Here is a 22,708-nt window from a genome sequence, read left to right as displayed (position 1 = left end):
AGCAGAAACACTTCGCTGTTAATGGGCTTGTGAATCAAACTTGCTTTGAAACACCTGGACAATAACATTGCTAAAATGTTTCTGATGGGTGGTACTTGTTTATAGTGTGCTATTGCTCTAGGAAAAGAATACTGCAGGTTTTGGACTGTGTAGATGAAGAGTTTTGTTGTGAGCCTTCTCCAGAATGCTCCTTTTGAGGCTGGGGGTTGGGACGGGAGTTGGATTGGGTGTACACTTTTTGCTCCCAGTTCTGATAGTGGCAGTGAGGAAGAGGTATTATTCAGTTTAATATATAAGGCTGTAAATACCAGCAACATGGCAATAGGGTATGTGTCACTGAAAAAGTAGATACTCTTGGTGTACATTTTTTTGGGCTGTTGAACTTGTGATGGGAGCCCCATTGTTTGAGATGTAGAGAGGCAGCTGGGCCAGTCCAACCTTGACAAGGAAATAATCTCACAGGCTTCAAGGAAGAGCAAATACTTGTGATTTTTATGACAGAGCCATAAGTATGTTTTTTTACCCTTGTTTCTTAATGGGAGACTGCAAAAAAGCCCATGTCCCGGCTGTTCTTTCTGGATGCAGAGCAATATGAAAGTGCCACTGCCAATTACCACTGCTTGGTATCTTTGATCTAATACTCTGTTAACAAAATTGCATTGGAACAGCCAACAAAAGTAAAATTAAGAAGCCAGTGGGATTCAGAGTTTCTAGGGCTTTTGCTGCAGATTCATAACCAGCAAAAGACTGATGAAAAGGCTGTTCATCTGCTGGACAGCATCTTTTGATAGAACATTCAAAGCAGCCTGAAATGAGCTTTGCTTGCCCGCCAGTCCTCCTTATTTCCGCCATAGCCCATTACTGGGTAATAGTATTATTCAACTGCAAAACATGTGGCAACAAGCATCTTGCAAATTGATTTCAATTACTTGTATATACAGGGATGCTTTAGCAGCTGACAGTGTCTGGTTACCAAAGGGTCAAGCCTTTTCTTCTGGTTACAGGTCTCCAGTCTGGTTCTTCTACGAATAGTGGAGGAGGAGGGGGAACCCAAAGCACAAGCAGTAACTTGTCACAGCACCTCACTTATACATCCTACATCCTGAAGCAGACACCCCAGGTCAGTCGTGTAAGCATCTTAATTGAAGCAGATTGATATTTCAGGCTGCAGTGGTAATATGTGGATATCCTGTGGTTCTGTAGTACATGAAACATTCTCAGACTATGGGGTCTAGATACTCTCTAATAACCCTTGCCTCTCTCCCCTCTGCCAGGCACCTGCTTTATCACTTGTCATTGCTATTGACACAGCTCTGCCCCTCACCTCCCATTGCAGGGTGGTACCCTCATGGCTCCTTGCAGGCTGAGAGAGCAGTACTGAGTAAGACCAGGGTAGGCAGTGGATGGAGAAGAGACAGAGTCTCCAAAAGGTCTCCAAAATAAGACAGGTGATATGACAGACATGAAGAGTTACCTTACACAGTATGACATATAAGAGTTGGAGGAAAGCAGTAGAGATAGGAGGATAAAGGAAGAGTAGGGTAACAAGAACCTTATGAAGTTCAACAAAGACAAGCGTAAGGTCTTGTACCTGGGAAAACATAATCCAGGAGTACAGCAGCACAGACTGGGATCTACCTGTCTGGGGACCAGCTCTGTGGAAAGGGTCCTGGGGCTACTAATGGACAACAAGCACCATATGAGCAAACAGTGTGCTGCTGCAGCAAAGAAAGCCAGCAGGATGCTGGGTTGCATCAACAAGGGCATCACCAGCAGAGATAAAGAAGTCATTATTGCACTCTACTCAGCACTTGTCAGGCCAGACCTGGAATACTGTGTACAGTTTTGCTCCCCACTATACAAAAAAGATGCAGACAGGCTGGAAGGGGTCCAGAGAAGGGCCACAAAGATGATCAAAGGACTGGGAAACCTGCCATATAAGGAAAGACTGAGAGAACTGGATTTGTTCAGGCTTGAGAAAAGAAGGGTTAGGGGGAGACCTTATCACCACATACTAGTATTTAAAGGGTGGCTAAAAGAAGACAGAGACTCCCTTTTTAGAAGGAGTCACATGGGAAAGACAAGGGGTAATGGGTACAAGTTACTCCTGGGGAGATTCCAATTGGACACGAGGAAAACTTTTCACAATGAGAACAATCAGCTATTGGAATAATTTCCCCAGAGAAGTGGTGGATCCCCCAACACTGGACACTTAAGATTCAGCTGGACACAGTACTGGACCATCTTGTCTGGACCATGCTTTTGCCAAGAAAGGTTGGACCAGATGATCCTTGAGGTCCCTTCCAACCTGGTATTCTATGATTCTATGACTGTTGGAGAGAAACAGCAAGGCTGTGTAAGGAAGAAAAATGAGAAAACAGAAGATTGTGTGAAGGGTCCATGGATGATAGTGGATGAATGAAGCCTGTGAAGGGCAGCAGCTGAATACTTAAAAGAAGCAGAAAGGGTGGCAAGGTCTCAGGTGGTAGGTTATTAGAGTGCACACCTCCAGTTGCCACTGTGATTTCTGTATGCTGAGCTCAGAATATATAGCCCTTGTGGGCGGGACTAAAAACATTTTTGAAGTGAGAAGGTGACAGAATGTCTTGATTTCTCTCTTTTTTTGCTTTGCCCAGCAGTAGTGTCTCTAATTTTGCATGCTAAACAGCATTTGTCACAAAGAATAAACTTAAAGAGCATAAATTGTGTTCAATCGTAGTGGGTGTCTCTGAAAAGACAGGAAACTGATCGTGGCTTTTTCACCACTTCTCTTGCATCAGAAAGTGGTGTTCTGCACTAAGAAGAGAAGGTTACGTCCCGCTCTTAGTGCGGAAGCATCCACTGTAATTAGCAGTGCCTTGTTTTAGAAGATTAAATGTTGTTGCATTACAGCTACAGGCTTGTATCCTGTATTGAAAATCCTAGATTTCTGTTGACTTTTAATTGTGTTTCAAAGTGCTAACCTCCCTAACTTATTTCTGGAGCAGGGCACCTTTCTGGTCGGCCAGCCTTCTCCTCAGAGTTCTGGGAAGCAGCTGACGCCAGCTTCAGTTGTTCAGGGCAGTGTAGGAGTCGGAGCATCTTCCACACAAGGACAAGCACTAAAAGTGATAACTGGACAGAAGACAGCCCTGTTTACACAGGTAGTGTACAAATGATGTGTTTCTCTCTTACCAGTCAGCATTTTGTCAGATTAAGTATAGGAACCACAGCCTATAAAAGCTTTTCATTTTGTAGTTGTTTGGTTTGGGTTTTGTACAATTATGATGTTGTCTCTACTATTATAAGGAAAGCACATGAAGGCCTTCTTTCATATGAAGATATTGGGCCATAGTTTTCCAGCTTTATTTCTGTTCTCAGAGTGGGTCATGTGTAAGCTTGGGTTGCTAGTTTGTCATTTTGCTCTGGGATTTCTCAGTGAAATGGAATTAGAGAAGTGAATACAGTCAGGCGAAAAAATGTGCTTAAATATTTGTACCTTAGAAATGGGTCACCTGCTGAAACTCTTAAAATTTTTTTGTTTTGGTGTCCCTCAAAGGTCTGTCTTTTAACAAGTACCAAGTGGTCCCTATGAAATTTAAATTCCCCAAGAGTACTTGTAATTGATCATCCAAAATTCCAGATCGATAGGGACATTTTTGCAAAGTCAGCAGTTTCATAAAGTTGATTTCTGAGGTGATAACTTTGTTCTCACTATGATTGCCACAATTTGTCTTTTTCAGAAGTGTTTTCAAAATATTTTTCGGTGGTATAAAAAGCATTTGTCTTGTTTGTTTTGTTGTTGTGGTGTTGGGTTTTTTTAAGTCATTTAAAAAAGATCAAAACAAAATTTTTCTTATGCTGAACTCTTTTTCAAAGGCTGCACCCAGTGGACAGACATCGCTGATGAAAATATCAGATGGGTCTATAAAATCAGTGCCTGCCTCTTCCCAGCTCTCCAAACCTGGCACCACTGTGCTGAGAGTATCAGGAGGTGTTATCACCACAGCTGCTGCTCCTGCTGTGGCCCTTCCCACGAACGGGGTGGCCCAGGTGAGAAACAACTTTGCCAATATTTTGCACTCTAGCCAGTATAATCCCCAGGAAAAGACTTCTGCTGCTTTTTTCCCCCTATTGGTGTTCTTTTCAGACAGCTTTGCTGGTGGGTCTGCTCTTTCTTGTGTTCCAGCACGGTGCATAACTGTTGGCTTGTTTGCTCTTTGGCACAAAGTAATATCTGTGAAGAAACAAAGGGAGAAGAGAAACTAAAGCTTGAACTTTCTTGCTTCAATGTTGTTAAAATTCAGGCAGGCGGGAAAGGCTTTATCTGAAACAGCTTTTGCAGTAATACAGATCAGATTTTTGGGCTACACAGCCTTTAAGCACCAAATCTGTTGGTGGCACAAAAATTTGCAGAAGAGTGTGAAATGTCTGAAGTTCTGTATTCAGCAGACCAGTGAAAGACCAGTAACTAGTCTGTAGGTCGCTGCTCTGAGATCACAGGCTTTCCACATTGCTTAGTGCCTGATCTGCCATCAACAGATTTCAGAGGCTGGCAGTGGCCAAGGTTCGTGGTCCTTCAGTCCTGACTGTGTTCAAAGGTTGTCGCTCCTCTCCACCTTGGGGAAGTCATAACAGCTCAGCCTTGTAACAAGGTGCTTCAGCATCCAGTGAGGTTGGACGTAAAACATTTGCATTCCTTAGAGTGAATGCTTTTGTGTATGGATGCAGCCATGTATCTGATCGCTGCAGGTTTTCCGCCTGGAGTGGACCTGGAGTTCACAGGGTGGGGAGGAGGCAGAAAAAGGGCAGTGTATAATTCCCTGTGAGGGTTCCTCCAGCCTTGCTGCTTTTACCTTTGGAGAGGCAAAGATAAAACAAGCAGGGAGCTGATGCCATGCTGCCCTCAGAGGGCTGAACTCTGGCATATGCAGCATATATGTGTGAAGATGCTAAAATTTGCGTTAAATGCTACTCACTGTTTTTACAGCTCTCAGTGAATCTGCAGAGATAGAGATTTTCTGTCCAGCCTCTTCATCCCAAACTTTTTTCCCATTTCTCTTCTCATACATCTGGACCTTCCAGCAGCAGGGAAACTTGAAACATTCTTGGGTCAAATTTCTAATCTGGGGCCTAGCTGCTTTCTGAAGTTAAGGGACCTAGCTCCAGACACTATTAAAGCAGTTGTGGTAGCAGTTCCTGTGTGCACGGTTTCACTTTATCTGCTTGAAACAGTCTCCATTCTAAATATACCATGACTGTTAGATGTGGTTTTGGGTATGTGCTTGAGAACCTCTTGCTTCTTAATGATAAATAGAATTTGATTTTGCTACTTCTAGATACTCCCTTGTTGTGCTTATTGCTGAATGATCTATGACATGAAAAGGAATTTGTTATCCCTGTCTCTCTTATGCAGCAAATGGATAATGCAGGTTCCAGTTCATCATCTTCTGGAGCTCCTACAGCAAAGACATCTGGACAACAACACCAAATCTGTATAAGCCAGAGCCAGTCTACTTCATCAGTAGTGAATAAGACTGCTACTTCTACTGTTGTAAGTGTTGCTTCTCTGATGACCACACCAACACCTGTGACTGGAAAAGCTGCAGTATCAGGTATTAAAGTCCCTTCATGCCTTTCCTATAGGAAAGCTAGAATCCAAGTGTGAGTTCTTTAGATGTCTTCACTGTAAATGGAAGAATCTAGAGTAACCTGCATTTGTGAATGTGTAAAAGTAAAGTCATGCTTTCTAAAGCATACCTTAGTAGCATAACTTTTGGCTTAGCCAAAGATTTGTAAATAAATTGTCATCCTAGCACATGAGTGCTTTGACAGTGTCTGTTACAAATAACTCTGCAAGTTGCCTATTGGTATTGGAGAGGGATTTCAGTTTTCATGCCAGGTTCTCATGAGAAGATGCATTCTGCCTGTTCAAGAGCACAGTGTGCCACAGAATGCTGAAACTGTCAAGGTATCAGTGATACTACAGACTTGATCAGTTTGTGAAAGTGAAACTCTGCTGAAGTTGGAGAAGCTGCATGAGTGGATTTGGCTTTGAGGCTTTGCATCTGCTCTTTTTGGCTTGGAAAGGAGAGGTGTTGATTAGGGGGAACTGAAGGCTTTGAAGTCAAAATCCATTAAGTACAGTGAGGTAGATTAGATCTGGAATTTTTCAAGTTAATAAAGAAGAGATAATAAAGATGGAGTGCCCTTATGTAGAATGGAGTTTTCCGTATTTAGTTTTATTGTCCTCCAGTATCATGTATCATGGAGAACAAACATAGCAGGTTTAATATGAGTATTATGGGTTAAAATTAGAAATTTTCATTTTGACTCCTAATTTACCTGCTAACATGTTCTGTTCATTTGAAGTGACTTCTTTACTAAGTGGAAACAGAGTACAAATACAGAAAAGAGAAAGTAAGTGACACTGAGCCCATCTGACAGTGTATTTTTAAAGCAGCTCTTCTTATTTCCTACATCCACAGTCTTCCAGACTCCTCGTTTTTACATCACTGTTTCACAAAGCTTAAAAGAAAGTAGCAGAATCTGTTAAGGCTGCCACAGTTCTGCAATAAGCAGTTGAGTATTTTCCTCCTTGCAAACAAAGCAGCAAGTTATTTTTTGGTAGGGAACATGCCATTCTAAATAAGTATCAGATTAAGATAGTTATTTAGGTTTGAGAGTATCATCTAGGTTTTGTTTGTTGGGTTTTCTTTTTGTAACCTGAGGCGCTGACTTCATCATAAATCCCAAAAGAAGCAGTTATTTTTATGTTAAGAAAAAAAAACAAACCACAAACACCACAAAACAAACAAACCCACCAAACAAACAAAAAGACACCAAACAAAAAACTCATGTTACAAATCTGCAGAATTTTATTTTTAAAGGCAACTTTTCAAAATTAATCTCAGAATTTCCCGTTGTTTTTGCAATGAACAGTGTCTCCCAGCCATCAGGCATAACAGGGTTAGCTGAAAATGTCCCTTCTTACTTGCCTTGCTATTTGGGTCCCTTGCTGTGCGATTCTGACACATTTGTGCATCACACACTTGGGACATTCCCCCAGGCACACTTTTTAAATGATGCACTTTCTCGAAGTGTGGTAAACTTTTCTGGCAAGAGACTTGCAAAGACATGAGCATTTAATTGCTAGCCACCACCACGGAGCTTGACCATCCTGGGGCTGTGTGTTTGAGAAGACTGGAGGTGGAAGAAAAGATTTTGCCAAGATGTGTGGCAGTCAACTCTTTAATTTAAAAAGTGGGCTTTTATTTAATTGAGTCTTAAATAGACTAAAATGTTTAAAAAATGAATTGGTAATACTAGGTTAGCCTTCTTGCCTAGTGGCAAAAGCCTAACTGACCAGTGCTATGCATCTTCCAAAGGAAAACATGTCTTCACCAGACATTGCATGTCTAGTACTTGGAAGGCAGCTATGTTTTTCACACAAGAATAGTAAATTATGAGGGAAATGGAAACTTTATCTTGAAACAAATCGTGAGTATAAAATTACCATTGTGAAACTAAGAAATGTACTGTTGGAAATGTTCTAAACGAAGCCTATTAAATTTCCACTCTCTGAATAAAAGTTAGCTATAGATTGAATACAATTTTATTGAAAGTAGCTGGTTTAGCAGTAGAAAGGATGGATGTAGGCCCAAATCACAGTGCTAGAGTGGTGGCTTGAGGTGTCATCATTGAAGGAGAGGGCTGCTGGATAGGAGATAAGTGCTCCTCGCCCATGGCACTGTGGTGCAGGTTGGAGCCATGCTGGTTTCCACCGAAGTCACTGGGCGCTACCATTGATAATGCTCCTAATATCTGAATGTCCTGCTTGTTCTTTTAGCCTTGACTAAAATCAGTGATTTCAGTCCCCACTTTACTATGCTTCGTAGCTTGATTAGCCACCCTTATGGATGTATTCAGTGCATGTTACAGAAAGACCCAGGACACTCAGTTCAGGTATGTCCTTCATCAGACTTGCTGCACAGCCTTGGGCTTGTCAGTTAGTTAAAATATGGTTGATTGTGGTCTGCTGACTGCAGTGGATGCTGCTAAACTGAAATGCAGAGGTGTGTGCGGCACTTGGGTACCTCAGTGAGTGGCTGTGAAGTACAACAGAGCTGTCGGTCACTGGCTTACCAGGCCCTTGAGCAATTTACACTGTGCTGAGCCTGCTTCAGTTGAAAGGTTTGTGTTACATCAACTTTTACTTCAGGTTACTTAAATAATTGGGAAACCTGCCTCACAAATATCAGAGTGCTGTGCAGCATGTAATACTGCACACACTGTGATGCAGCACCCCAGTATTTTATCAATCATTTGTTTCATTAAAAACTTATCTGACAGTTCTCACTGAACTGTGGCTTGTTAAGTGGGTGGCAGTGCTAGCTTACATGCCATCCTGGTTCAGGCAGAAAGGAAGAGAAGTAGCTGGACATAAACAAAATGGTGTGTTTTATTTAACATTTTGTCTTCCGTTCTTCTTGCAGGGTTGCTAAAAATCCACTCAAATCAGTCTAGTCCACAGCAGGCTGTTCTGACAGTTCCCAGCCAGCTTAAACAGCTCGGTGTAAACACAGCTTCTGGAGGTGTTCAGACAATACTCATGCCTATGAACAAAGGTAAAGGGCAGAGGAGGATGACAGATGATGTTTGAAAATCCCCTTTGACACAGGGTAGCTCTTGGTCACTGTTGGCATACATGGTCCAAAGTTAGAGGTAGAAGAAAATGTAGCAAGGATAATTCATCCCTAAACTTTGTGCTGCAAACACTGTGTTGCTTCTGAACATGGTTATTTGTTGAAGTGTATGAAGTTTGATTATTTTCTTCTTCTATTCTTTGTTGTGTTTCTTTTTTGTTTGTCTGCTTTTGGTTTGGTTTGTTTGCTGTTCCCTCCAGTGATACAGTCGCTTTCTACCAGCAAAGTTTCAACTGTGACAGCTGTCACAGCAGCAAGTACGGTTGTTCCTAGTCCCTCTACAGCATCCGTCACTAAAGGTAACAAGGAATTTCTCAGTAAGATAAGTAGTAGAAATAAGTTGGTGCTGCTTTATGCAAGTGGCCTGACAGTGAAAGTAGACCCTGTGACTGTGGGTTCCTTTATTTCCATTGTTAGTAGGGTTTAAATCAAGTAAAAGTGGTGTCTGGGGACTAGGAAATTAACAGTGACTTCCACCTCAACAAATCCCGAAGCATAGGCAAGTACAGAGAGAAAATAAGATGTTCTAGAAAGCTACCATAAGTACATTGTTTCAATCCATCATTGCAGAAATGCATAGAGCAGCATGTATTTAATCACAATTACTGCTGTCCTCAGAACAGTGACTATGGTGCAGGAGAATGCTTTCCAGCAGCACTAGATGGAGACAGCATGTGTGTGTGCTGGGACACAAGCAGGGGAGAGGTAAATACAGTACTTCCCAGAATAACACATAGGCCAGAGCTGAGATACTCAAAGTCAAGTTCTTGCGGAACTGTCACGCATCTCCCATCCCAGGTGAATGACCAGACTGCCTGGCTGTTCTGGGTTGGGAATGCTCTGTCTCTCCTGCTTCTGTCTCACCAGAGTTCTGTCCTAGATGTGAGAAAGTTCACTAATGCCAAAATCAGTGGTGTCTTCAAAAAAAGTTCTCACTTTGAAATGTTACTTCTTGCTAAAACTGTTAGTAGTTTTCTATACAGCTCTTTGCTTATAGAAAGGCCACTGTACATTTGCAGGTCAATTTAGACCAGGCAGTAATATGCAAAACATCAGTAACTGATTATGCAAATGCAGATTTTCTGAAAAGGGTAAAATGTGAGCATGTTGAGATGTGGAGCAGGGGGACACGTGTTCTGGTGGCTTGCTTTCAGCAGAATTGAAGGCCAGATTTTTTCATGCTTAACAATCAGAATGCAAACAACAATAAATTAAGTGAAGTTATGTAAGGCCGTTAGTCTTACTGGAGGTCTCACAAGACATTCTTTATCAAGCTGACTGGTACTTTTTGTCTCTTAAAATGTGTTCTGTTTCTTTGAAGTTAAGATGGAGCCTGATTCAACAGGACAAAACTGCAGTTCTGTGGGTACCCAAGAAGGCCAAGCAGCAGTAAAAACAGAAGAGAGCTCTGAACTTGGGAATTACGTTATCAAGTAATTGTTCATTTCTCTATAAGGATTTCTGATCTTTGAAATACCGGGGGAAAGGAGGAAGTTCTAGGGATACATACAGTAGTGTTAAGTTTGACCTAGAAATATGTTATAAAATCTTCTGCCCCATACGCTGCTGTGTCAGTACTAATCTTGTTGACTGGTATTAGTTTCAGAGTGTGTTGCAATATTTTCTTTGTAAATGGATTTGTATGCAGGGCTCATGAAAGGGGAAAAAATTAGTTGAATATTTGCAGCTGTTTTGAGGTTTGCTAAAAAATCTCAAGCTGCTAAAACCTTCTTATTATCCACTGCTTGTATAATTCCCATTGCCGTTGTGTGTCCTTGCTGAGGTCAAAGTGCCCAGTGAAATGCAGGTCAAAAAGGGGACATGGGAAATAAGTAAAACTGTCTCTCTTCTTGCCTCTCTAGTCTTGTAAGCCTCATATACTTCTGTAACTACTTAGTATGAGGGCTGCGTTGGTTCAGAACTGGAATTAAATAATAAAGATCACTGGAGTATTTATTCGCTAGATGCAGTGAAATCCAGTGCCTTGTTTGTGATGCTCTTGCAAGTACTCGTTAGTGTTCTTTAGTGTTTTTTCACCAAAGCTCAGTTTGCAGAATTTTCTCTATATATTTCTTCCAACGTGTAGGATGTTTATTCTCCTCTTGATTCTTCCAGTGGCTGACTTTCCTGTCTCCATGTTTTGAAAAGTTTTGTTATTCCAACATATCCCTGCAGACATTACCCTGATGGAGAGTATGTGTAGGAGACAGGAATAAATCTTAAGTCACTACACACTAGAAATCACCTTAGTTATAACTAATGGAAAATACAGTTCTTGCCAGTTAAATATAGTATGGCTGGTTAAGTAAAATTTACCTGTACGTACAAAGCTTCCCATGCAGTATCCCATGTTCCTGCTGGGACAGCCTGCAGTAATAGGTGTGTCTTATCCCTCGAAGTAGTGTTGGAGGTTGTGAGATGGTGCAGGGATTTCTTCCAAGCCTGCCCAAAAAAGCCTGTCTTCGCATTCTTCATCATGACAAATGCAGCTTCAGATGTATTTCAGCAGGAGGAAGGGCTGTTTGAAATACCTTCTCTGGATTGAGGTGTAACAGTTTATCCTTATACTAGTATTGCTGTAATGCCTCGGGGCTAGGGACTTTAAACCATGCAGTGATTTTGAAACCTTTTGCATGTGATTCATTGCTTCCAATAGTATTCTTCATTGTGATTCTTTTTATCCCTTGCAGCATAGAATATTTGGAGAACATCCAGCATCTTTTAACAGCAATAGTGAAGAAGGTTCCATTAATTGCTGAAAAAAGTAAGCAGTAAATGAAAAGGCTTTGCTTTCTATTTTCAATTTATCAACAGAATGTCTTGCACACTCTGTTGCTGCAAAAATTATTAAAAGGCAGAATGAAATTAAGCCATTCTCCTAGAGATCTCACTCCAGGGGTTATTCTAAAGATGCTTAGAATCAGATTCTTCCAATAAGCCAAGTATGTTATCAGCAGTTATTAATTTTCACCTGGTTTTTTTTTAGAAATAGATTGTATTTCCTCACATAATGGCTGCACATAGGTCATCTTTTCCCTGGTTTGTCCTTAATGGATATGCCCTTTTTTTTTTTGTAATTTAATGACAGGGTTTCAGAAATGCTTGCAAATATGATAACATAGCTCAGCATTGGACATGGGAATGTGTTTGTTGCTGGGGTTTCTTTTTTTTTTTTTTTTTTTTTTTTAAATGAAAGGTGGTAGTTTGCAGAGAAACATTTTAATTTTTTATGGTACTTTGCAATTGCATACCTCTTACTCGTGTATGTAGCTGAAAAAGTGTCAGCTTTCTCTGGTAACTTTGAACAAGTGGTCCTGGAGACTGCATAGGGCAGACCCTCTCAAGATAAGCACAGTGAGCAAAGTAGGAGTGGGCAGCACAGTAAAGCTTTCATTATGTACAATTCTCTGGCCTACAGTAGCATTAATGAATCTTTTCCTTAGAATTCATATCCCTTCCTCATGTTTTTTGCCAGGAAACCTTTTCACTGTTTCAATTATTATATTGCAGTTTGTTAGAAAAAAAAAATGTTTTCCGAAGGAAGAGGCTTTGACCTTGACTTACAGGTCTACATCATTACGGTTTGGGGGGAAGAAGAGGCTTAAAACAGCCCATAGCCACAGATGTCTTAATATCCTGACCAAGAGGGATGCTGATTTTTCATTCAAAACCCAAACTGTCTATTGCACGTATCTGTCCTGTGCTCAGAGAGAGCACAGCATTTGCAAGTGTTACAGTCCTTGATCCTGTGAGCATGAACCATATTTCCCTCTTCTTCTCCACTAAGTAACATCAAAACCAGAATTTATCTTACTTCACACATTAAAATTCAATACTGTTTTTGGCTTTGTGTTTTCTAGGTGAAGATGCAAGCTCTTTTTGTGCTAGTTCAGTGGAACAGTATTACAGCTGGAATATTGGGAAGAGGAGGGCAGCTGAGGTAATCCTCTCCTCCTGTGTTTTGTAAGCAGTCATTAGGGATACAAGAAAGACTTCTGAATTACGGAACCTTCCTTGTTGTTGGCTGATTTGTTTTCTGAAGCAGTCTGTCGCATTTGAAATGGAAGCATTCCTTACTGCAAGACGCACTGATTTGTGTCCAGATAGTGATCCAGTGTATTGTTCGGAGACTTTCTCAAACAGAAGGGACTCTAAAGGTCATTTTTTGGTTGGTTCAAAGAAATATGTTTTTGACGCATTTCCAAAATGAGAATTTTTGCAAACTGTCCTATTAGCACTTCATTCCCATCACTCCTCTGGGGCATATTATGGTCATGGGAATTTTACCCAGCATACTTTGTCCGTCTTTATGTGGGATTGTGTCTGCTTTCTGTAGAAGAAGAATTGAGGGATCCAACATAAGCAATGCTAGTGCTGAAATACATTGTCAGTTCACTAAAGAGAAATATTTCAGTTGATCTGGACCTTCTGTGTTGCCCTTGTTATGTTTCCCCCCTATTTCTTTATAGTTTTATCATCTAGCTATGGAGTTTCATGGGGAAGATGTTAAAACTGATAAGGTTCTCTGCTGTTGCCAACTTGAATGGTCAAAGACCAGCTTATTTTGCTCTAGTGGATTTCTTGCACCATCTTAGGTGTTACTTGGGAGTTGAGGCTGTTCAAGTCAAGGCAGGTGTGTCTGGACCCCTGTAAATGTGTGTCCCTTTTTCTTGAGGTTTTGTCTGGATAAGAACACAGAGTTTAAATTACCTGCCTACAGCTGTCGAATACCAGGATTAGAACCATCTTCTGCATTTGGAGGACAAGTCTTATGAGGAGCAGCTGAGGGAACTGGGGTTGTTTAGTCTGGAGAAGAGGAGGCTGAGGGGGGAGACCTTATCACTTTCTACAACTACCTGAAAGGAGGTTGTAGTGAGCTGGGTGTTGGTCTTTTCTCCAAAGTTACTAGTGATAGGATGAGAGGAAATGGCCTCAAGTTGTGTAGGGGAGGTTTAGATTGGATATTAGGAACAATTTATTTACTGAAAGAATGGTTAGGCACTGGAACAGGCAGCCCAGAGGTGGTGGAGTCACCGTCCCTGGAGGTGTTCAAATGACGTGTAGACATGGCACCTCAGGGCATGGTTTATGAGGCATGGTGGTGTTGGGTTAGCAGTTGGACTTCATGATCTTAGAGGCCTTTTCCAACCTTAATCATTTGAGGTCCCTTCCAACCCCTACCGTTCTGTGATTCTATGATTTGTTTTTCCTTGTCATTACAGCTTCTGAGAAAATCACATTCCTTTTGTTTTCCTTGCAACCTGGATTATTGTTCTGGGCCATAGTCTAGCCTTAAAACACTTTAGCCAGTGTGACGAGCTTTCCCTTTGTTTTGTCACAGTGGCAACGAGCAATGACAGTGAGAAAGATCCTACAAGAAATCATAGAGAAGCACCCGAGGTTTCACAACATTACACCCCTGAAAACAAAGCATGTGGTGCATTGGTGTCGATGCCATGGCTACACTCCACCTGACCCAGAGACATTGCGGAACGATGAGGACTCCATTGAAGATGTGCTGACACAGATAGACAGCGAGCCAGGTGAGTATGGAGGGACAGAAAGCTCCTTTGTGCGAAAGACACTGTTTGTTAAATGGCTCAAGGCTGTGTGTATGCATACACATGTGCTGCTTCTTCAGAAGGGGATTCTTACTTTCTTTGGTTTTTAACTCGATTCACTCTGGAATAGCAGATGTCGGAGATCTTAATAGCAAGTCTGCAAGTGAGGCTGCCCTTTGTCCCTACCAATCCTGATGTTCTGTGGGGCCTCTTCTGGCTTCTATATTGTTTTGGGGACTTTGGAGGCCCAGTATAGATGAACCTTTTGCAAGATGATTGTTGCCCCACAGTGTAATCATTTGTAAATGGGCGCACAAACAAAGCATATGGAGTAATGACAGTTCTGCCCTTGGGTAAGCTTAGCCTCTGTTAAGAGTTGTGCAAACAGTGTGAATGTGTTCAGGTACAAAAAAAAAAACAAAAAAAAAAACCAGAAGACTGGCAGCAGCAGCGTGGAGCTCAGTGGGGGTTAATTTACCTCCAAAAGTGAAGTGAACTGGCCCGTGTGAAGCTTCACATTGTGTTATTACAGCTGCTACGTCATTGTACAAGGCATAGCTCTGGGATCTCCACAGTCCATTTTAGTATGTGTTAAGCATGCATCTTTAATTTCATCCATTCTTCACAGTTAAGCTCCCCTGTTTCACCTTCAGATAATCCCTTTCCCAAAGCTGAATGTTTTTCTGTTCTGATCGTACAGGGATTTAAGGTATTTCACAGAAGTGTATAGATTTGATCATTCTTTGCTAAGTCTGGCCCTGCTTTGCAGTTGTTGAAGGTGGAAAGGAAGCCCACATCCACCTTCTAATATTTGTATCTAAGTAACTAGATTTATATTTGTCTTTGAAGAAAAGCATCTGTTTATTATATAGCTTTCCACTAGAAGTTTTACTGGCTCATGTCAAGCATGCAGAAAAGTTGCCCTTTTGTAATTCCACTGCAAATCTGTCTTCTGATTTTTCTTAAAAAGCATGATAATACTTGTTGCAATGCAAAAGATGATTTAGTGCTACATGGTGTCTACATAGTGAAAACTCCATTCCTCCAAGCAAGTTGAAGAGCATCGGACTGCTTTGCCAGTTGTCCAAAAGCTTCTGTGAGAATGTTTAGGAGATTCACATTAGCCTGGTTTTGTTTGAAGTGCAGCCTTCTTGATTGGTATAGGGGCAGATGAGGGAGAGGACTGTCAGTGTTGTGAAGATAAAATTAGAAGGCTCCCCATGACTGTTTACTCTTCTGCTTATGCTTATGTTTGGTAGGAAGGACAAAAATAACTTCCAATTTCCGTAATTTCTTACCATATTTTGAGTGTGCATTTGTTTATAAACAGCTTCCATAAGCTATCGTGTGTTTAACTGATTGCTGCTTTTTCAGAATGCCCTTCATCTTATAGCAGTGGTGAGGAGCTGTGCCGAAAACTAGAGGAACTACAGCAGTTTCTGAAGCGAGAACCAGAACATGAAGAGGAAGTAGATATTCTCAACTTTAGTGAGCCATTAAAAGTAAACATTAAGAAAGAACAGGAGGAGAAACAAGAGGAGATGAAGTTCTACTTGGCTTCCTTGCCTGCATCAGAATTCGTAAGGGACACTGCAGAGAAGGTAATAAGTGAATCATAGAGCTAATAGGAACTGCTGTTAAGCTAGTTGTGGTCTTATATTTATTTAGCTGCCTTTCTTTCATCTATATGGGCCTCTGGATGTTTATGGAAGTTTTTATAAATGCCCTGGAAAAATTAGACCTTCTGAATCATGACACTCAGCTGGAAAGTGCTGGCAGGAGTTACGTGAAGCATGCCAGCTGGGAGGTCATTTCAGAGTAGCTGTGTTGCAGGACTTAGCACCAGAAAAATAATTCTGGAAGGCCAGAAGCAAGGGAAGATGAGGGAAGAGGAACACTAGCACTGAATTCTTCCTTGTCCTGTCACTTGAAAGATTTGGGTTCATTGCTTCGAGCAGTGCTGTTTAATAACAGCTCCTGAAAAGGAGTTGTGGTAAAGCTAAGACCACAGCAGACATCTCTACTGCTTTGGTTTCTTACCCTTATTCAAATTAGGGTAAAAGAAAGGGAGAGGGGGTCTTCTCTCACAGCAGCAGGAAGGAAAGAGAGGAGGCTGACTCAGCTTATCGGAAAGAATGCTCACAGTTGTACCAGCAGAGACAGGAGCAGCGGGAGGGATTGGCATGCAGCAGTCATGAGAGGAAGACAGGATCTCTGTCTCCACCTCAAATGCTGCCATCAAGGGACAAAACTTTGGTTCTGCAGTGTATCTATAACCTCCCTACTTAGGTGGTAAGGGCACAGGCGTGATGAGAGTGTGGATGGGGGATGAAGCACTCTTGATGTGGAACTTCTGTGCCAGGAGCACTGTTTAAAGTGGTTTCAGTTGCCTTACGTCCAGGGAAGATTAGGGATTGAATTGAGTGGATTATGGATGGATTGAATATATGTACAGTTTTAAAATGGAGCTTCCATTTTCAATCCAAAGATAACCAATGCGGCCTGGTTTTTGTATGGACTTTCTGAAACAAAAATTAAAACCTGCTTTTGTTTCTTCTGTGTTTTAGAGGCATTTCTGCAGGCTGTTCTAATGGTCAAGATTCATTTTGTCCAGATTTTTTGTTTTTTTAAATGAAGCCTGAGATTACACTGCCTGAGAGTTCTGCGCTGTCTGCTTGCTTGTTTTTTAACTACCCTTTGTAATAGATTGTTTCTGTTATCTCATTCTCATCTCATCTATAGCAAAACATGGGTTGTATTATTTGATGTATTAATTCTTTTCCTCTCCTATTTTATAGATAGGGATTTCTTTTCAGCCTGCTGAGGTACAAAAGAATGTTTATGCATCAGTAATAGAAGATATGATTTTAAAGGTAAGAAATTACTTTACATTGAGAACTTTTTTGTAACTGTATTAACCCAGTAATGTAGAAAAAAAGATTGAATATCCTTATTAATATGCATTTATCAAATCAGGAGATGCAGAGTCTGATATCTTTGTACATCTATAAAAAGATATATCGCTGACCAAAGTGTGTCATATACTTCTGTGTGTGTTTCCAGCTTTCCAACTGATTTGTTGGCTTGGACACAGCATAGTGATTTGCAGATTCTCACATCCAGCAAGACACTGACTCATTCTGTAACTTTGAAAGTATTCCTTACTTTGTCCTATCCTGCAGAACTGGGAGGGGGGAGAATATGCCAGAGTTCTCTAAGACTTGATTATTTTATAAAAGGTTAGCTATTTTTTCCTAAATCCTGTTCAGTTCCTTTTTGCCTGGGTTGTCTCTACTGAGACACTGCTGAATTCCTTCAGACAGCAGCAGTTCTGCCCTGTGCGAGGAACCATTTATCAAACCGTAATCAATTCTGGGAAAACAGACCGTTTCTTACCAAAGCTTTGAACAGCATGGAATTGAAGTTCTTGGGTTGGGACTGAAGGCTAACACAGATTATTTTTAGCAGTGCTTTGCTGAGTTTCAAGCCAAAGACAATTTTTAGGATTGTTTATACAGACTGTTCCTTAGCAGATCAGTTTTACAAAAGCTAATTAATTCCAGGTCACACATGGACATGCATGCACACTTCTGCTCTGCTCTCTGTTACTTATCATGATTGAACTCAGGTACAGATACATGCATTTGTAGATGCAGATTGCAACCATCAGATTGCTCCATTATAATTGTAGAGTTATGCCAGCTTTAGTGACTGAACATCCCAGAAACCTCTGCTCTAGTCTTGATACAGGCACAGAAAGCCAAGAGCCTTAATTAGCTTTTGATTTGAACCTTGATTAAGCCAAGTATGTAGGGCATATGGCTGCTGCCTGCTTGCTGTCTAGGCTGGGAGGTTTTTGTGAAAGTATCTTGACATAAGCCTGGTGACCACAGGGATCGGCTAACAAGCATATAACAGCTCTCAGGAGAATGTCTGGAATCTGCCATGTACAAAACAAGCTCTGGTGTGTGAGAGACAGGGCCCCAAGGTGCTCTTTGAGGCATAGGCTCTGAAAGATTGGATCCACCCTGCTGTGCACATAATGCTCTGTAGACTGGGCAGTTGCAGTCTGAGCTCTGCGCATCTATAGGTCTCTTTCTTTCTGTTCAATATACTTGGTTCTTATTACTGCACCAGTAAAACTCGGGTTGGCATCTTGAACTGCCCCCTGCTGATTGAATACAGGATTGAAGCGAGCCAGAATTTCAACTGTGCTTACACTGATACTCGAGCAAATAGCGTGTTCCGTTCCTCTTTTCATAATGCTGTCTCCTAATGTTGACTTTTATCACAGGCTACTGAACAGCTTATGAGTGATATCCTACGACAAGCACTGGCTGTGGCATACCAGACAGCTCCTCACAACAGGTACAGCAACTTGTTTCCTCTTAGACCACTTATGCCAGCACTAAGGGCTGAACTGCTTGAGAAATTTAGTCAGATTAGCTCAGACCATGTGAGTGAGGGAATTTATGAACTATATTCTGGGAAGAGCCAAGCCTTAGGAGGGGGTTTGTCATCTCTTAGCTCCAGAGTGGCAAAGGAGTGGTAACATAGACAACATTAAAAGCTGAGGCAGGATTCTCTGGTGTTGCTATACTCAAAGGCAGATGACCTGTTTCTACAGAGCCATGTTGGAAGAACCTTCTCACTCTTGTCCATCTCAGGTTACCATGTAGACAACTTACCCACAGCCAGACAGAACTTAAAGAACTTAAAAAATCTCTTCTTTATTTTACTGGTATACTCCTTCCTGACTCAGATACTGAATGATTTTTATGGTAATGATTAGGCCACATTTTGATTTCTGTTCAGCACCATGATTTGGCATAGCTTGAAGTTGAAAAAAAATACTATGAGAAAATGCTTAGTTTAATAATTACTTGTATGCAATATATAAATATTTATATAATATATATTAGTGTATATATGTTACATATAGAAATAATACACATCGTTTGTGCTATAGGAGTTCAAGAGCTAATATGTCAACACTTGGTTTTCCTGTCCCAGTGCCCAAGATGTTTCCCCCAGTCATTTGAGAGTGGCTTTTTTTTTACTGTGACGTTTTAATGCATTTCCTGTGTTGCTCTAGCACCTGCTCTTTTATCCTTTTTTTGATTGATCTTTTTTCTTTTTGTTTTTCCTCCCCGTTAGTAAAATTATTGAGTTGCTGCTTTATGGACACCTGTCTTTTCATGTATTATAATAGCATCTCTGATGCATTCCCTGCAGGACTCCAAGAGAGATCACAGTGATGAATATTCACAAAGCCATCTGTAGTATTCCCTTTCTTGACTTCCTCACAAACAAACATATGAAGATACTAAATGAGGAACAATGAAATAGAGCAGAGAAGATGCTACAGGAAAGGTGGATTTATGACTGAAGTTGGGTTGACAAATCCAGTATTTCTGTAGGACACTATTATATACATTTATAACATTGGGCTACTAGATTGTTACCTCCAATTAAAGATGCACCTTAATGCAACAAAATGATGCTCTGTTCCAAATCAAGTTGTTAAATGTCAGTGTTTACTTGGTAAGTGTATGTTCAGTGGCTGAACAAACATTGTCAGTTTGCATCGTGTTGCTAGCTGTGAGAGACTCCACAGGCCTGGTCCCTCTGAGACAGCTGTATTCATGAGATTGAACATTTGTTTTAAGAAAACAAATTATGCTTTTTGATGCAGTCTACGTACGAGTTGATTTTTCCCATGCAGTGGGCAGAACAGTTGCTTTGGCACTCTGAATATGAGAAAAGTCAAAGGCAGCTTTCAAAGGTGGGCCATTTGAGTAGATGCGTCGGTTGGTTGGTTAGGTTTGGGTGTGGGGGAGCAGAAGGCTGATGGCTGCAACAAATGCTGCCAGTCCTGCTTGAGCATGGTGTATGTGACTGACAACACAGCTAGGTAGGCTTATCGTGAGCTTATTCAGCTAAGTGTCACCTAACCAAATTCCTTGCCTCTCTAGAGGAGGTGTCAGATGTTACCTTTCTTAGTCACCTCAGGCAGGGTAGACTGTCACATGCTTAATCGAGATGAACAACCCATGGTCAGTCTTGATAAGATTTGACTGACCAGTTGTCCTGCATGGGAAAGGAGGGGAGCAAAGGACAGTATTCAGTGTTTGTGGGCTTGGACTGGCTGAAACCCTTTACTTTCCCAGTGAGTTTCTTCCCAGGTTGCCAGAAGGTTTGGAGTGTGCTGGAGGGCAGGTGACCAGCTGTGTTGTGTAAGTCTTAACGTTTTGGCAGCATTCAGATAATGATCAGCTTGGACTGTGAAGTGCTGTGGGAGCAGCACCACTTTGGCTTAAGTTGTGCTCAACACAGAGAGGCCTGATAAGATCAAAAAATCAGAGATTTCTGCTTGTGGGGAGCTCCTCTGATGTCTTGACTGCAGGAAGAAGTTCTGCTACTAACCCCAGCACTTACCTGTCTCAGGAACATCACTGGTGTAGGAGACATGTCTGCAGCCTGGCTATCAACACCTTGCTGAAGAAGGCTTCGTTGACAGCATCCTGACCACCCCTTTGTCCTGCCCCATGGGTGCTTGCTTAGTAGTGTGAATAAGCCATTGTAAAGTTGGTGGGACTCCTGTTGGACTGTCATGCTTTCAGCGTGCTTGTTTCGTGAGGCAGTGCTGTCATGTGGGTGGAGCATGGGTCAAACAGCCAGAACCTCCAATGCACTGATCTCAGCTGGGTCTTTGATCTGCTGCATGGCCTTTGATTTAATCACTCTGTGCCTCAGTTTCCCCATCTCTGAGCATGGGGAGCAGGATACCTACCTCACAGGGGTGTACTGAGGCCTCGCTCTTGTTGGTGCCGTGCTTTGACAATACAAAGCCTTTTATACACATTAAACTACAATTGTCTTTCCTGGCCTGGGATAGGAACAGAAATCTTCAAAATGTTATCTTTTGGTGCTTTTTTGGGGGCTAGAAGGCAGGTGATGGTAACTCCAGTAGAGTGTAGGAACTGTAGAGGACAGTTCAGTCAGAGGATGGGTTCAGGCTTCCAAGAGAGTAGCAGAGGTTTGATGCAGTTCTTAAACTGAAGAAGGTACTGTGTCCCTCAGATGAGATGCTGCCTGTCTTCTCTACCTTAAAAAAACTAGGGTCTGCACATATGCCCCTCTCAGTTCATCAGAGCTAACAGGGAGTTACAGTTCACTTGAATAAGAGTGGTAGAACCTGGCCCTTGAATTTAGGAAATGGGACCAATGGATGAAATCCAAACAGCATTCAGAGGACTTAAATGCCCCCTAGAAAGGGCATTTCAGCTGCTCTGGATTCAAAAGATAATCCCAGCTTGTTCGGGTGAGCTGAGAGCAGGATTGCCTGCACAAGTAAAGTGCACAGCTTAGCCCTGACATTACTTTTTCAGCCGAGGTCATTGTTAAGGAGTCACACAGCAGTGTGATTGTTTGAGCTCTGTTGAGAGTCAGGAGGAATCCAGGTGGCTGGGCATCTGCAGGCCCCACACTTTGTTTGTAGGCTGTAGTGAACTCAAAGTTCACACTGCTTCCAGGCACCTCTGTACACAGCTTTTACAAAAGAGAAGGGCATTTTCAAGATATCTGTCACTATTGCTATGACAGCCTGGTTGTGTGGGAACAGCCTTTTGGGCAAACTCAGTTGTGCTATGATCTTCTGCGATGACACATGCATTTCCAGCCCCCGTCTCCTGTGGGCTTAGTTGCTGGGATTCTGATACGCCCAGGGCAGCTCTTGAGGATGCAGGAGCTCATTGTTGGGCATCTGTTTGCAAATTGTGGCTGCCTTGCCTGTGTCCTGCTTTTCTGTGAGGAATGGAGTTTCAGAATGAGTCCTGAACCTGGCCCTGAAGCAGGCAGGTGAATGCCCCTTGTTCTTAATGGGGTTTTTGCAGTGAAGATCTGTTGCTACATTTCTGAGCAACCACAGGTTACTCTCCTAGGAGATGCTATATTAATAATACATAAAGTTTACTGAAGAAAAATAAAATCTGTTAAAAGCAGATAGAAAAATAACACATTTGTTTAGTCCTTCAGATGTAGGAAATGTTTGCAAAAAGTTCTTTGAATTTTGAAAAGTGGTGGGAGAAAAATTTGTTGGCGAGAAGTTCCTGTGGGAATTGCTTGGAGACAAGTTGGAGGTTGTGGAATTTCATGCGCCTGTTCAGGTGTGTGTGGAACACTTCGGATGATACGGTTTGTTGAAATGTTACAGTATATTTCTCTGGCTTTCTAAAGAGTCTTGATACAATTTAAAGATCTCTTTACAAATATTGCGCCTATTTGTAATGCTGAGTGTTTAAATCCTTCATGTTATCTGTATTATATTGTATAATTGTGTAAGATACGTATGTTTACAATAAATTCTTTTATTAGCTGTGATAGGATTGTCTTGAGTGTCACCCAAAGAAGTTTCTCCAAATCCAGAGACTTTTGTGTGATCTGTATATTGAGAATGTTTTA

The 22,708-nt window shown here is 41.6% G+C and overlaps 1 protein-coding gene across 6 annotated transcripts in view; it reads left to right on the top strand.

Annotated features, from left to right (window-relative positions):
* The window catches only part of YEATS2 (YEATS domain containing 2), a 51,297-nt gene extending 28,670 nt beyond the window's left edge, over positions 1 to 22,627 (top strand). For 4 of the 6 annotated variants that reach the window (XM_075099337.1, XM_075099334.1, XM_075099335.1 and 1 more), the window contains exons 18-31: positions 1,005 to 1,120; positions 2,988 to 3,143; positions 3,859 to 4,032; positions 5,396 to 5,594; positions 8,475 to 8,606; positions 8,885 to 8,983; positions 10,006 to 10,117; positions 11,375 to 11,448; positions 12,545 to 12,624; positions 14,026 to 14,227; positions 15,620 to 15,846; positions 17,044 to 17,118; positions 18,540 to 18,613; positions 19,481 to 22,627. In XM_075099337.1, the coding sequence (XP_074955438.1) occupies positions 1,005 to 1,120; positions 2,988 to 3,143; positions 3,859 to 4,032; positions 5,396 to 5,594; positions 8,475 to 8,606; positions 8,885 to 8,983; positions 10,006 to 10,117; positions 11,375 to 11,448; positions 12,545 to 12,624; positions 14,026 to 14,227; positions 15,620 to 15,846; positions 17,044 to 17,118; positions 18,540 to 18,613; positions 19,481 to 19,589 (1,829 nt within the window). In that variant the 3' untranslated portion in view covers positions 19,590 to 22,627. Of the gene's footprint in view, positions 1 to 1,004; positions 1,121 to 2,987; positions 3,144 to 3,858; positions 4,033 to 5,395; positions 5,595 to 8,474; positions 8,607 to 8,884; positions 8,984 to 10,005; positions 10,118 to 11,374; positions 11,449 to 12,544; positions 12,625 to 14,025; positions 14,228 to 15,619; positions 15,847 to 17,043; positions 17,119 to 18,539; positions 18,614 to 19,480 lie in introns of those variants that run through there. The other 2 variants (XR_012661550.1, XM_075099338.1) reach the window with 2 other exon arrangements.
* The last annotated feature ends 81 nt before the right edge of the window (positions 22,628 to 22,708 follow it).

Source organism: Phalacrocorax aristotelis, chromosome 7 (genome assembly GCF_949628215.1).
Source record: "Phalacrocorax aristotelis chromosome 7, bGulAri2.1, whole genome shotgun sequence".
Taxonomy (NCBI): domain Eukaryota; kingdom Metazoa; phylum Chordata; class Aves; order Suliformes; family Phalacrocoracidae; genus Phalacrocorax; species Phalacrocorax aristotelis.
Note: the sequence above shows the minus strand (reverse complement) of the source record. Positions and strands in the feature narration are given on the sequence as shown.